At 40.9% G+C, this 13,471-nt stretch overlaps 1 protein-coding gene across 3 annotated transcripts in view; it reads right to left on the reverse strand.

Annotated features, from left to right (window-relative positions):
* The window catches only part of DSP (desmoplakin), a 43,775-nt gene that overhangs the window by 17,180 nt on the left and 13,124 nt on the right, over positions 1-13,471 (reverse strand). For all 3 annotated transcript variants that reach the window (XM_004388941.1, XM_023742909.1, XM_004388940.1), the window contains exons 3-12: positions 11,955-12,103; positions 10,857-11,031; positions 6,799-6,927; positions 5,630-5,680; positions 4,337-4,498; positions 3,672-3,776; positions 2,513-2,608; positions 1,844-1,969; positions 1,144-1,296; positions 118-272 (exon numbers count right to left, since the gene is read on the reverse strand). In XM_004388941.1, the coding sequence (XP_004388998.1) occupies positions 118-272; positions 1,144-1,296; positions 1,844-1,969; positions 2,513-2,608; positions 3,672-3,776; positions 4,337-4,498; positions 5,630-5,680; positions 6,799-6,927; positions 10,857-11,031; positions 11,955-12,103 (1,301 nt within the window). The remainder of the gene's footprint in view (positions 1-117; positions 273-1,143; positions 1,297-1,843; positions 1,970-2,512; positions 2,609-3,671; positions 3,777-4,336; positions 4,499-5,629; positions 5,681-6,798; positions 6,928-10,856; positions 11,032-11,954; positions 12,104-13,471) is intronic.

Consider the following 13,471-nt stretch of genomic DNA (forward strand, 5'->3'; position numbering starts at 1 on the left):
GCTTGACAATGAATATAATAAGGAACAATTTGTCTAAGTTTCTTATATAAGCTTTGGCCCTTTTTCTCTTCACTCACATTCATGTCATAGCTATTAGGAACTTTTATAACAACTTACTTGCAAGAAAGGTCAATGGCCAATGGGTTTGGAGGTGGAATAATCAGACCCACAGAAGGAACCAGCATGTCGACGCCGCCTGGGCCTGTCACGTACCACTTGCTGCGCTCCTTGTTGTCCTTCAGGATGCACTCATCCCCTTTGTGCACAATTTTCTGCAAGGCAAGCAGCACACAAGTTGGCTTTATTCATAGGTACACATTTTTACCTTTTTTCCCAAAGATAGAAACAGAGATACAAATGTGCAAACCATCTGAGTTTCTATCTTAATTATATTTTTTCTCAAACGACACCGATCTTTACACAACCCAACAATGCTGATGTACCTTCCTTCAAATAATACATGGGCGTCTAAAAGACGTGCATAAAGTGACCTATGTTTAAAGTGAATTAGATGATGTAACTTTTCAAAGATAGCTTGAGGAATCCATTAGTAAGGTGAGAAATCCTCTTGTAAAAACTCGCCCCACAGTTTTTCTACTTTGTGAGTTCACATTTTATATATTAGATTTTATTATATGGGATCACTTGTCTGATTGCTTTGCTCTTAACATTTTAAAACAAAAAAATTTGAAAAGATATGCCCAAATTTACCACACAAACTTTTGCAAAATTCACTTTAAATGCAGCATAATGGCTCCACTTTTCACTTCTTTTATGGCAGAAATTTAAAGATGAGAGGCATCACAGATAAATAAGTCTTATATATTAAAAGAAAGAAGTACTAAGCCCTATAAAAAGAATAAAAAGATAAGTTTTACATATAAGAGGAAAGAAGCATTAAGCCTTAAAAAATAATCAAAATATTTTTAAGAAATACTATTGTCTTAACTATTGACAACTATCATATGATACTGAATGAAGCTGTAGCATTTGTTCAACAGACTGCGGCTTAATACATAGAAGAAAAACATGTTTACTCTGGTGCTCATTGAAAGTTAGATTAACTTGGCTCTCTGACTGCCAGTCATCTATATGTTAAGAAAGGGAACACTTTTGTATCATTCTGAGTAACTGAGCGCACACCTGGTCTTGTTTGTAGTCACAAAGAGCCCTGAGAATAATGGGCTTATTGCTTCTGTAGTCTGGGTTACGTGGTTTCAGCTGGACAATCTTCTTGGACTTGTTTACCAAGCTCTGCACCTGACGCTTGTACTCAAGGATTTTCTCTCGTTCTTTCTGCAATTACAAATTAAAACTGTAGTTGAAAATAGATTCCCTGTGGATTTTAGATAAGATCTTCAGATGACATTAATAGAATTACCATGATACTACAAATTAAACCTCACTATAGTTACATTAGCTGTAAAAAGCCACAAATTCATCGTTGGGGAACATGGGAACCTTTCAAAACACGCCTCTCAGGAAGCTATCTGGCCATGAATTAAATGGGCAGGAAAGAATACCCCTGTGTGAAAGAACTCTCTTGATAAAACCTGAAGTATGCTTTTCCGAAGGAATTTTCATGTTAAGCCATCAGGGCCCTTTTTGTTTTTGTTCTGATAAGAACTCTGAGCAATTCACCCAGGTACTGTGAATCAAAAGTAATTTTCTGCCGTAGCTGAGCATGTAAAGAAATTCACGCTGAGAAAAACCACTGGAAAAGGAAGAAAATGCTAGCTGAAGCTCTGTTCTGCACCATAGTACAAAGCAGCAGTGAACTGCGTTGGACAGGGGCATGCCATCTCCCCACTGGTAAGGCTGCAGGGCTTAGGGGCTGAGTTACCTCCAGCTCCTTGATCTGGTCCAACAAGCGCTGCAGAGACATGTTCTTGTCACAGGAGTACCTCTTCCTGATGGAGTCCTGCAGGCCCTTCAGGTAGGCCTCGGTTGACTGGGCCTCTTCAAAAAACTAGCAAAGATGAGAGTGATTCCATGTCAATAAAAAGCAACTCAGTAAACAATAAAACCAAAAACCAAACCCATTAATCAAGCTGACGCCATCCCATAGCAAGCCCATGTGTCACAGAGTCGAACTACTCCATAGGGTTTCCTTGGCTGTAATCTTTACAGAAACAGATCACCAGGCCTTTCTTCCTAGGCCACTGGGTGGGTTCACACTGACAACCTTTAGGTTAGTAGTTGAGTGCAAACTGTTTGTGCCACTCAGGGACCTCAATAAATAGTATCTTCTGGCATTTCTATTTGAAGGAAAATAATCCCCTAAAGGTCTATGTGACAGGTGGCTAACAGAAAATCTTAGAGAAGAAAATATATTAACTTATCGGAGTGACTGGTGACGAGGTTACAAATCTACACTCCTCTGAACTGAAAATCAATAAGCATTACTTATGTGATATTTTGAAGATTGTTTTTTAGTGCATTTTAATATGCACACAAAATCTAAGGTATTAAGTCCTAAAAGACAATGAAAATTATCTCTAAGTATAAATACCTGAAAGTAGGCAGCATTTTCTTTGAGGTGAACATCAATACATTTGGTGATCTGAAGAATCCAACTCCACTGGGTCTGAAGAGTATCCATATATGCCTGAAACAAGACATTGTCGTCAGCTGTCATGCCACTCAGCAGTATAGGGCCCACTGCTATCGAGTCGATCCTGACTCATGGTGACCTCATGTGCGTCAGAGTAGAACTGTGCTCCAGAGGGTTTTCAATGGCTGTAATCTTATGCAAGCAGATCACCAGGGCTTTCTTCTGAGGCAGTGGGTTCGAACAGCCACGCTTTAGGTTAGCAGTCAAGTGTAAACCATTTACTTCACCGGGGGACCTTCCTGAGCAGTACAGAGCCATACGTACCCTCGATAGGTAGAGGAGCCTATGAAGGAAAGCTATGAAATCAAGCAACCTTTTTTCTAAAAATTAAAAATGGAATTTCCCAACTGGGAAATCTTGGTATGGTGGAAATTAAATCTTAAAATCAGCTTTAATAAATAGATACCATTAGGAGTACTAGTCAAATATTTCCATACCCAAATGGCAGAGCTACTGACCAGTCAGAACGGACCCCGGGGAAAGTGCTGAACACCCTGTACCAGGCCTTGTTCCTGCAGAGGTGCAAGATGATGGGGAGGTCCGAGGCATCCAGAACGTTGGAGAAGGGGCTTAAGGCAGTAACTTTTACCAACTGATATGGAAGTATTTTGATTTTTCTTTAACAACCAATATGGCCATACCACAGCTGCCAGCTAATGTCAGTCTTGAGAACAGCCCACAGATGGTAGTCTAGGGCAGAGGTCAGCAAACTACAGCCCAAGGGCCAAATCCAGCCCGCTGCCTAAATTTGTAAATAAAGTTTTATTGGAACACAGCCATGATCGTTCATTTACACATTGTCTATGGCTGTTTTCATGCTACAATGGAAGAGTTAAGCAGTTATGACAGAGACTGAATGGCCCGCTAGTTTAAAGTATTTCTTTTATCGTCCTTTCCAGGAAAAGTTTGCTAACTCCTGGTCTAGGGTGTTGACCCCAAAATATAAAATAAAGTTGGCATGGCTTTATGATAGATAAGACTCATTCATCTGTATGGTCTTACTTTGTGAAAAGTTTCCCTTTTTTTTCTAATAAAAAACAGATCTCATGAAGCCTACCTCAATTCTGTCTGAAGCTGGATGCTGATTGAGGACAAGTTGGTCACTTTCTTGTTTAAGCTTATTGAGCTCTTTTTCCTTAACTTCTAGTTGACTCATCCGTATCTATGAATGAAAAATCAGAAACAAATCCTTTAGGGCAAGTCACCATTAGCCTTCTAGCAATTTCATAGTATTTAAAGGAAGTCAAATACAAAACTGCATTTTGGAAATGAGAAATGCCAAAGAATCATATCATTTTTTCCTTAAGAAACATAGAATTTTTAATGCTGGAAAGGATATTTGAGATCATCTAGCATGTAACTGAGGCCAGACCAATGAAATGCCTTGTCCAAGACAACACAGATAGAAAGACAGAGCTGCAATTAATACTGAGATTTTCTAATTCCAGGTTTTCATCCACCATACTGCAGTGCTACACACACTCTGGGTTATCTGACTGAAGGAATTCCACCATATCTAAACAAACTACTGTCTTCTGGGATACTAAACAATGTATTGCCCCTCTTAAGCCATTGAAAATCTCCCAGAAAGGAATGACTATTTCAACCAGGGCTGAATTACAAATAGCTGATTAATTATTAAAAGGTCATTCATCCCCACCTTGTAGCCCTCCAAGACCAGTGTCTAAATAAGAATCTACAACTACTGGGGGGCGAGCTTACAGAGAAGGCCTCCTGCTTCTGAGCAATGTTGGTGTTCTTGTCGCTCCAGTCATACAGCAGCTCCTCCTCCTCGCAATCGTTGATCCACATGATCTCCTGGGATGTGGCCTGGATGATGCTATGCAGCTGTCGCAGATGATCCATTCTCTCAAAGGATGCTTTCTGCAGGGAACATTCAAAGGCAGCATTGGAATAACAACATGCAGGCTAATGGTGCTCTCTACAAACTTCACTGCTAAACCATGTTGGTCCCTTTTACAAGAAAAGCACAAGAACAGGTAGGACGGTAACCTTGCACATTCACCTCCAGCTGGTATGTGAAGAGGGCTGATCCAGACAGCATGAGGAACAAGATAGCATTTTCAGATGCAATGGAACGGCCTGATCCAGAAGGGTTGTGATTTAATAATTTTAGACTACAAAGGGAAAATGGATTCTTAAAAAGATAAATCAACTAGAATAGGCAGATGTATAGACACCGAAGTTTATTAGCAGCTACCAGGGGCAGGAGGGAGGGGAAGAGGGGGCATCATTGTTTAGGAAGCACTGAATATCTGTTAATAGTGATAGAAAATTTGGCAACGGGTATAGGTGCTGTTGCACGGCGTGATTAATGTAATCGATGTTAGTGAATTGCACCTGCAAAAACTGTTGAGTTGGCGAATGTTGTGCTATGTACATTGTTACCACAATAAAAAATAAAGAAAAAAAACTTTCATTAAAAAAAAAGATAAATCATGCTTTTCTTGCCCTCTTCCTCCCCCAAACTTCAAGGTGCCGTCAGTCACGCCCCAGCCCTAACTAAGGAAAATTGCTGTGTCGCTACTAGGCTCAGTATTTAAAAAATATCACTGCCAACAAGGAAATATTGAGAGTGAAGACATGGATACACAAATAGACATAAGAATGGAAATATATATTCTTCTTATGCATCAAGTACTCGATTTGGAGTCTGTTGTCATATGGTGATGACAGTTCGGTAAACCTCTCACGGAGGAAAACAAGTCTTATATTTTGCTTACACATCATAAAAAGTCTGCAGTTCACAAGGGGAAAAGTTACACTTAACTGAAAGGATTTAACAAGCCCATTTATGGGACACTTGCAAACTGAACAGCACTAGGTGCTAACCAAAGAAAACCTAGCAGTAAAAGTGAACTCAGCACATAGGAGCACCCAAGGGTCCTTCCAATGTGGCCAAGTATAATGCCCAGGCAGCACTCAGTAGTTGTGGGACCGACAGAGCTGAACATGAACAGAGACTGTGTGCACTTCAGAAATAAGCCGGCTTACCAACAGATTCTCATACTCTTCCTCCAACTGGTAGATGGCAGATTTCTCACGCTAGAAGAAGACAAAAAGTGAGTAATTATTTCATTCCCCTGGTGGATTTATACAGAAAGAGCATCCTGGACTCACCTCAATACAATGCAGTATCTCCTCTGTGAAATCTTGTACTGCAGGGATGTTTTCCCTGGTGGTTTGAAGGTGACCCCCCACTGGCTAGTAAAGCCACCTCCACAATGTAAAGGCCTAGTAACTGTCACTTCAAGATTTCCATAGGACAAAATAAAAAAGTTTAAAAATACAATTTATGATCCCTTAGATCTTAAAGAAACAAGGGAGAAAGTTGGCTGGGTACTGTGAAAAAAAACCATTGCCATTGAGTCGATTCTGACTCATGGCAACCCCATGTGTCACAGAGTAGAACTGCCCCATAGGGTTTTCTTGGCTGTGATCTTTATGGAAGCAGAGTGCCAGACCTTTCTTCCACCGTGCAGCTGGGTAGGCTCAAATTGCCAACCTTTAGGTTAGTAGGTGAGCACAAACCATCTGTGCCACCCAGGGTATCAGAGAAGGAAAAATAAGGCCAAAGAAGCTTGAAGGAGAACTGAGGATGAGTGGCTTTGGTCTAAGTGAAAAAAAGTTAACGATTTAAAGTACAAGGGGAAAAATACTAACCAAAAAAAGTGCAGGGATCTGGAGGGAAACAAACCAAGCAATCCAGATCAGACTACTATTTTATGCTGTAATTCTCTTAGACCAGCTTCAGATCTGCCTTTTTTTTTTAATCAAAGGAAAGGCATCAGGGTGAGACATGATTGACTTCAGTAGCAATACATTTTAACTACCACATGGGAGATGACTTACCAATGACACAAAACTATACGACTGCCACGTTTTTGCTATCTGGGGAGATACTCTGCTTTCCACGGAAACAAAATTACCACGCCCACAATCCTTCTCTACAAACTGTGCCCTGAGCCTTCTGTCAGCACAACAGACAGTGGGCTCATCCCATTCCACTTCCCCATTTATGAAATGGGGTTTTAAAAAATTTCCAGTCTCTTGGGAAAAAAAGAACAGACAAGTGTTTCAGACAAAGATACCTGAAATACAGAGTAGTTCCCCCGTCCTTCAAAATGCTGTTGAAAAGCTCTAAAATGAAACGTTTTATTTACCAGGTCAGCTTTGATTTTGTCCAGCTGCCAGCGATAGTCCCCGATGGCATTATGAATGACCCTGTGGCTGCTGATCTGCTGCTCCACTGAAGCCAGGTCCACGCCCCAGGTCACCATGTCCATCTCGGCCTGCAGAGGTGGGAGAGAGCACCCTCAGAATGCTGCTCCCGTGCACCTGGCTCACCTACTCATCTACTGCCTCAGGGGGTCCAAGTACCAAAGAACAAGTACAGCTCTGATTCTGATAAAACTACAGATAGAAATAGTATTTTTGAAGCCAAAATATTTTTAAAAGGTTCAGGATTCCCAAAGAGCCAATGGGGGTCGCCAAATACTTTCCTGAATTTGTTTAACCTCAGCCCACGGTGGGCCGAGGAGGTAATTTGGAAATTGCATCCTTGAAATCTAGAAAATGTCCTCTGAAGAAAAAAAAAATCTAGGTGTACACATGCAAGTGTGTACAGATATATATTAGTATGTGTGTTACATATATAATGATATTATAAAAACAACAGAGGTTTCTTTACTCAGGCATTTAAAAATATACATAAAAAATAGTTCATTAAAAAAAAAGTTCATTAAGTTCACACACTGTTTCCCAAGCAAAACAGCTAACCTAAAAGTACTTTTCATTGTTTATTTCTAAAATCGTTTTGATTAATATAATTGTTGATTCTTTAAACTCCAGCATTTATTATACCCTCTTTTCTGAAGACTATTTAATAGTACTGTTATCAATTGTTACAGTGCTGTGAGACATAACATACAAAAATCTCTATGGCCCATTTCAAAGAGAAGTTACTATATATACTCAGTGTATTAATTTCAATTACTCTTGGCAATATTAACCTTGTGGGTTTATGTTAGTTCTTTTTTTTTTAAATCAGACTAAATTTATTATTTGAGTGTCCACTACTTCAAATTCAAGAAAGCCACATAATAGGAATCAAATACATTAATCCACAAATGTCCTATTGTGGCAAGTCTATTATTTTACCTTTCTTTTGCATAAACATGTGTAAATTTCCAAAACACCTGTGTTATCTCTTAGACACGCCAAAGGTACGCATTTCAGTGTGGCATTGTAACAAGAACATAATACACGTTGTTCTCAGCCACAACCATGTTCCGATAGACTTGGCAAGCCTTCAGAGAGGGGAGCCATTTCAGGGTCAGACAACTAGGAGTTATCGAGGACTTTGACCCTTCTCTCCTGTGCTCATCCACGCTTTAAAACAGAAACAGCCAGGCAAGTGCCCTAGGAAGTGCATGAGATGAACGGCTTCAGCTCACACCCCTCGTTATCAGCCCAGTGGATAGTATCTGACCCTTCCACCAGCAGAAACACAAATCAAGGAAACAAAACAAAACCCTGGCAAAGAAGCTGTGTGCCTGCTGTTGATTGTGCGGCTGGGGAAATGGCCCCCTTTATCAGCTGGGCATTGCTACTCAGTCTCCTGGGAGTGAAATGAAGGATGCAGGCTAGGCTCGGGGGAGGAAGGGGTGAAAGGAAAAGGCTGGGGAAAATCCTAGTGCAAACCAGCAGTACGTGATAAAACAGCTTTTAGTACTTTTGCATCCCTGGGGCCGTCTGAGCTGGAAGGCTCTGATTCTCATCAATTGTATCTGTTAAAAAACGCTGCCACACCAGGACATAAAGCTGAGTCCGGCTGATAACACCATCTTCTGAAACGTAAACATGTCGAGCCTTTGCTATAAAGTACGCTTACAAAACTACAACCAACATGAATACAGAAAATGACAAATTATGAGCTGTCATTTTCTGTAACTGTTCATTACTGACTAAGAAGAAATTAGGGGATATGACATTCACAGCTAATTTGATTCAAAGGTTGTTTCACCTAATGGTTAAGATGCAGTTCAAATCCCAGCAGCTCTGCAGGTCTTGCTGTGAAAGCTCCATTCCACAGTAACCAGCCCACTTCGATCTCCCATTCCTAACTAAGCAAGACTTTATCAAGCTCTCACATGGCAATTAATCACATGTTGCTCTGGATAGAAATTGGCACTTTGGGTGTATGTGTCTTGTTTTATTAAAAAATATAAGCTCTTCAGGAGTATGGAGCATAATTCTTGAACCCTCAGTTTCTGGCACAGTGCCAATACATATAAACTGCTCAAGAAATGTGTTCAAAGATTAGAAGGAAATTTGAAAACATGCAACTAGATTTATATTGAGGTTTCTGGAATTACAATTGACTTTTCTCCTCTGTAAACCCCATCTTCTGTAATAGTATTTTACAGTTCCCATCGAGTCTATTCCAACTCATGGTGACCTCGTGTGTGTCGGGGTAGAACTGTGCTCCATAGGGTTTTCAATGACTGACTTTTCATTAGTAGATTGCCAGGCCTTTCTACTCTGTCCTATAGGGTCACTTTGAGTCGGAATCGACTCGATGGCAACAGGTTTGGCTTTTTTGGGGGGGGGGGTTCTTCTGAGGTGCCTCTGGGTAGACTTGAACCTTCAATCTTTCAGTTAGCAGCAGAGCATGTTAACTATTTGCACCACCCAGGGACTCCATAATTGTATTAGATAGTCTTTCTAATAAATGGGAGAAAATGCTAACCAAATCAGTGAATGACTACTCACACAGGCCCTCACCACTGAGGAAAGAATACATACGAGAATTTTCAAACGGTTGAGAAACTCTAGAACCACTGCTGAATGGGTCCAACGCCAACCAGTAAAGCCAAGCTTTCTTACAACCACAACTGCATCACCTAACAACTGATTGCGCCACAACTTATCATTCTAAGTTATCCACCCTCTCAAGTGAAGGATGGGTCATGAGGAGCAGGTTTTCATTACAAAATTTCCATCTACATGATCATGGCATATGTCAACTGCCGCCTGTTCACTATAATGCCTAATTACCACATAAAACAACAAAACAACAATTAAGATTCAGAAATACACTGTAGACTCTAGTTTTAGGGAAAGGGCCAGCACATACTTTTGTGGCCATTATTTTACTTCACTCCAGTGATGTCATGGTAGCACAACCAGGCAACTGACACTTCAAAAATACCAGCAGCCAGCCAGCGAGCCCAAACCAGAATATCCAGTTTCATTGTGTTTCCAGCTCCTCCAACTTGGTAACATTCTAGATAAACCTCCACGATGTTTTTTTTTTCTAAAAAAGCGCTTCTTAGCAACACAGATGAGGTCAGTTATACCTCCCAGTAGAACAATGAACTCCCCTAACAGATTTTCCCGCTGTGAACAAGGAGAGCCAGATGTTCAAAACGTACTAAACTTGTATCTGTTAAATGTATGATCAAGTACGACTAGAAAGCGACAAGGTGGATTCCCTAAGACACACATAAAAATAAGCCTGATTAATGATCAAACCAAGTGTATGTAAATGGGGACTAGTAAGCCCTCATTCCTGGACAAACAGAAAGGCAGGCACCTACCACGTGAGGAAAGGCTGCAATGGACATAAGCTGCATTATTTCTGACAGATACCTCTGAGCTTGAAAAATTGACACTCTGACTTCCTTGCTCTAAAGCCAAGTCATCTAAGCATGTCCAGTTGCCATCGAGCCAGCCCCGACTCATGGCAGTCCCGTGAGTAACTGTGCTCATAGGGTTTTCAATGCTCGTTGTTTTGGATATAGATCGCCAGGTCTTTCTTCTGAGGAACCTCTTGGTGGACTCAAACCTCTAACCTTAATGTACTTGGTTAGCAGTCAAGTACGTTAACCGTTTGCACTACCCAGGGACATCAGAGGAACCCAGGAACATCTTTATGACATTTCATTTTCTGTACCACAAATTGTAGAAATTCAAGGTGTACAATGCCTGGGTTTATAATGCAAAGCACCACATACTGCAGTAAGACATCTAAAGTATGTGCAGAAACCACTGTCTGAAGTTCATTTATTTCACATTAGAAGCTCATTTCAAATTAAAAATGAGGAAAATTTTGAAAACAGCATGTTGTTGCTGCTAACCTGACCTGCCACATTCTATATACCTGGCTCACACGAGTTTGGAGTGTTTGAGAACCAGCACGTCCTCCAGAGCTGCTTACCCTTTGCTGTCTCATCCACCCCAGACATTCGCTGGTGAGGCGCTTGGTAAATTCATCCCACCCTGAGCTGCTCTGACAAGTGTATCCTCCACCACCCTTGGAGCTGGCCCTCCGGGCTCTCGGGACACTGATGGCTTTGTAAAGGGCACGCATTTGCTCCTGAAGCTGAAGCAGTCTGAAAGGGAAGAAACACAATTACATCTTTGCAGCAAAACCGTTGTTCTGGGCAAAGGTCCCCTTTTCTAAGTCTCCTTTGAGTTACTCTGAAGACTTTTTACCACATGACGTAAGAATCTTGATGATATACAAAAAATAAACTTTATGATGATGCTCAAAGCCTGAAATATCACAAACTTTAATTGCCTTTGCCAAACCTGGTAGCGGAAACCCTGGTGGCATAGTGGTTAAGTGCTATGGCTGCTAACCAAAAGGTTGGCAGTCCGAATGCACCAGACACTCCTTGGAAACTATAGGGCAGTTCTACTCTGTCCTATAGGGTCGCTATTAGTAGGAATCGACTCAATGGCAACAGGTTTGGTTTTTGGTTTTAACCTGGTAGCACCTTTTTCTTTCTCATGAGTTTCCTCCTGGGACTTCCTAGCACCCTGCACACCATTAGAGCAAAATCAGACCACACATCCTTGGTTTACACTCTTGTTGTTTCCAACTGAAAGGGCCTCATTTTTGTATCCATTAAACTAAGCCTGCCTTGACATTAGACTCTTAAGTCAAATGCTGTGCACTGGGCTTTCCTACCCTCTACATGAAGGTACAGTTAACACCCCTTAAAATAAACTTCTCTCAAAACAAACTCAGCTCGTCAAAAGAAGCACCTTCAAATGTTCACTCCCCTTTTGGGCAGGCCTGTTTAATTCTCTTCAGGGCAGCTTTGTGGTCTCACAAAATTCGAAGATGGTGATTTTGGTCAATTTATATCCGAGATACATAAAGTTGCAAAATACTAAGTAAGCCAGCCTTTCCTTAAGAATACTTGCGCTTCCTTCTAAGGCAGACCTGGGTCATGGGACTGCAGTATAACTGGGTATGCTACATTCTTCCCTGTGACGTCTGCCTGCACTCACGTTCTATCGGCAATACCTTTTCTGATAAGCTTCACAGGGCTGGCCCATTTGCCGCATCTCTCTGATCAAGCTGTCGGTGATTTCCATCTGGTCGTTAGCCTGGGCAAAGCACTCATCCAGCTCTCGACTCTGAGCAAGCTGTAATCCATCTCCATATTTCAGTTCCTAAAAGAAAGAACTCACATGAAGGAAAACAAATACAATGCTGGAAAGAAAAGTTCCACTGCAAACATAAAAAGTATTGTAAATTTCCCCCTCCCAACTGTGAAAAATTTCCAACTGAAAATTATCTTCTTAATTTGAGATAAAGAAGTAAATATAGAAAGATTTCATGAACCAGAAACTTGTGGACTGTGTTTTACATTTTCACCAAGCTATTAAAAGCACACTTACAGAATGCTAATCTTTTCATTGCTTCAATCTGTGAAACACTGAGCATTCACACTGACATATAACTCCCATCGGAAGGGAATTCCACTGTGGCGAGAACGCTGTACCATTTAGGCCGTGATACCGAATAGGGTCTTTAACACACAACACTGAGCTTTTACTGCATCTTATGGGAACATAACTTTTCAGTTCTTTAAAAAATTTAAGAGTTTCCATCTAGTTCATTGTATTGAGCCAGTCATTTACTGGCTTAGATGCTACACTGTAATTACATCAGAGGTCACCACTGGGTAAAGCCAGGTGATGGGTACCTGGGGCCTCTCTGGACTATTTTTGCAACTTGTTGTGATTCTATAATTATGTCAAAATAAAAAGGTTTATTTATTCTATTCATATGCAAAAGGCTGCTGCTTCAGCGCCACATATGAGCTCTACCTAGAATTTTACATTTACTGCAAATGAACCTCATTTCTCTAGACAGAAATGTTAGCAAATATGGTACCATTTCCCTAACATATTTTTACTGCACTTCAATGTGTACAAGTTAAAAAAAAAAAAAACTGAGTATATGATGCCATGCAAATTTTTAGAACCGCATGGAAAACGTATCCACAGCCACTACAACTCCTGTCCAGGGCTGGGTATGAAGGTCCACTATGAAGACCCTGGGGCCTCCAATGCAGCATTCTGTAAAGAAATCACAGCACCATGATGGACATTTAGAGGAGAATGCTTCAGATCAGAGAGTTCAACCAACCAGAACTGGACCCAAACTAGTTTGTGGAACCTCAGCTATCTTTTTACATGGACTAAAGTCAGGTTTGTTTGTTTTTATTAACTGGAGGAAATGAGTTGGAACCAGAACCCACACAATATGTAAAATTAGGAAACTGGAACATTAGATCGTCTTCACACACAGCCCATAAATTCACTTGGTTAAAATGCCTGCTTCAATCATAGACAGAACATTTAACAGAGGTGCTTTGTGGAGAGGCAGATTCCAGGTTTAACCCTACATTAACATCAGACTAGGGTTCCATTCCTTTGCTGAAAAGATACAATAATTCAGGGGAGCAACAGGAGAGGTGGCTATGGACCCACCATTCTCTCATCTGTTTAGCAAACTCGGAGCAAATGGGAATG

Source organism: Trichechus manatus, unplaced genomic scaffold (assembly GCF_000243295.1).
Source record: "Trichechus manatus latirostris isolate Lorelei unplaced genomic scaffold, TriManLat1.0 scaffold00223, whole genome shotgun sequence".
Classification (NCBI taxonomy): Eukaryota; Metazoa; Chordata; class Mammalia; order Sirenia; family Trichechidae; genus Trichechus; species Trichechus manatus.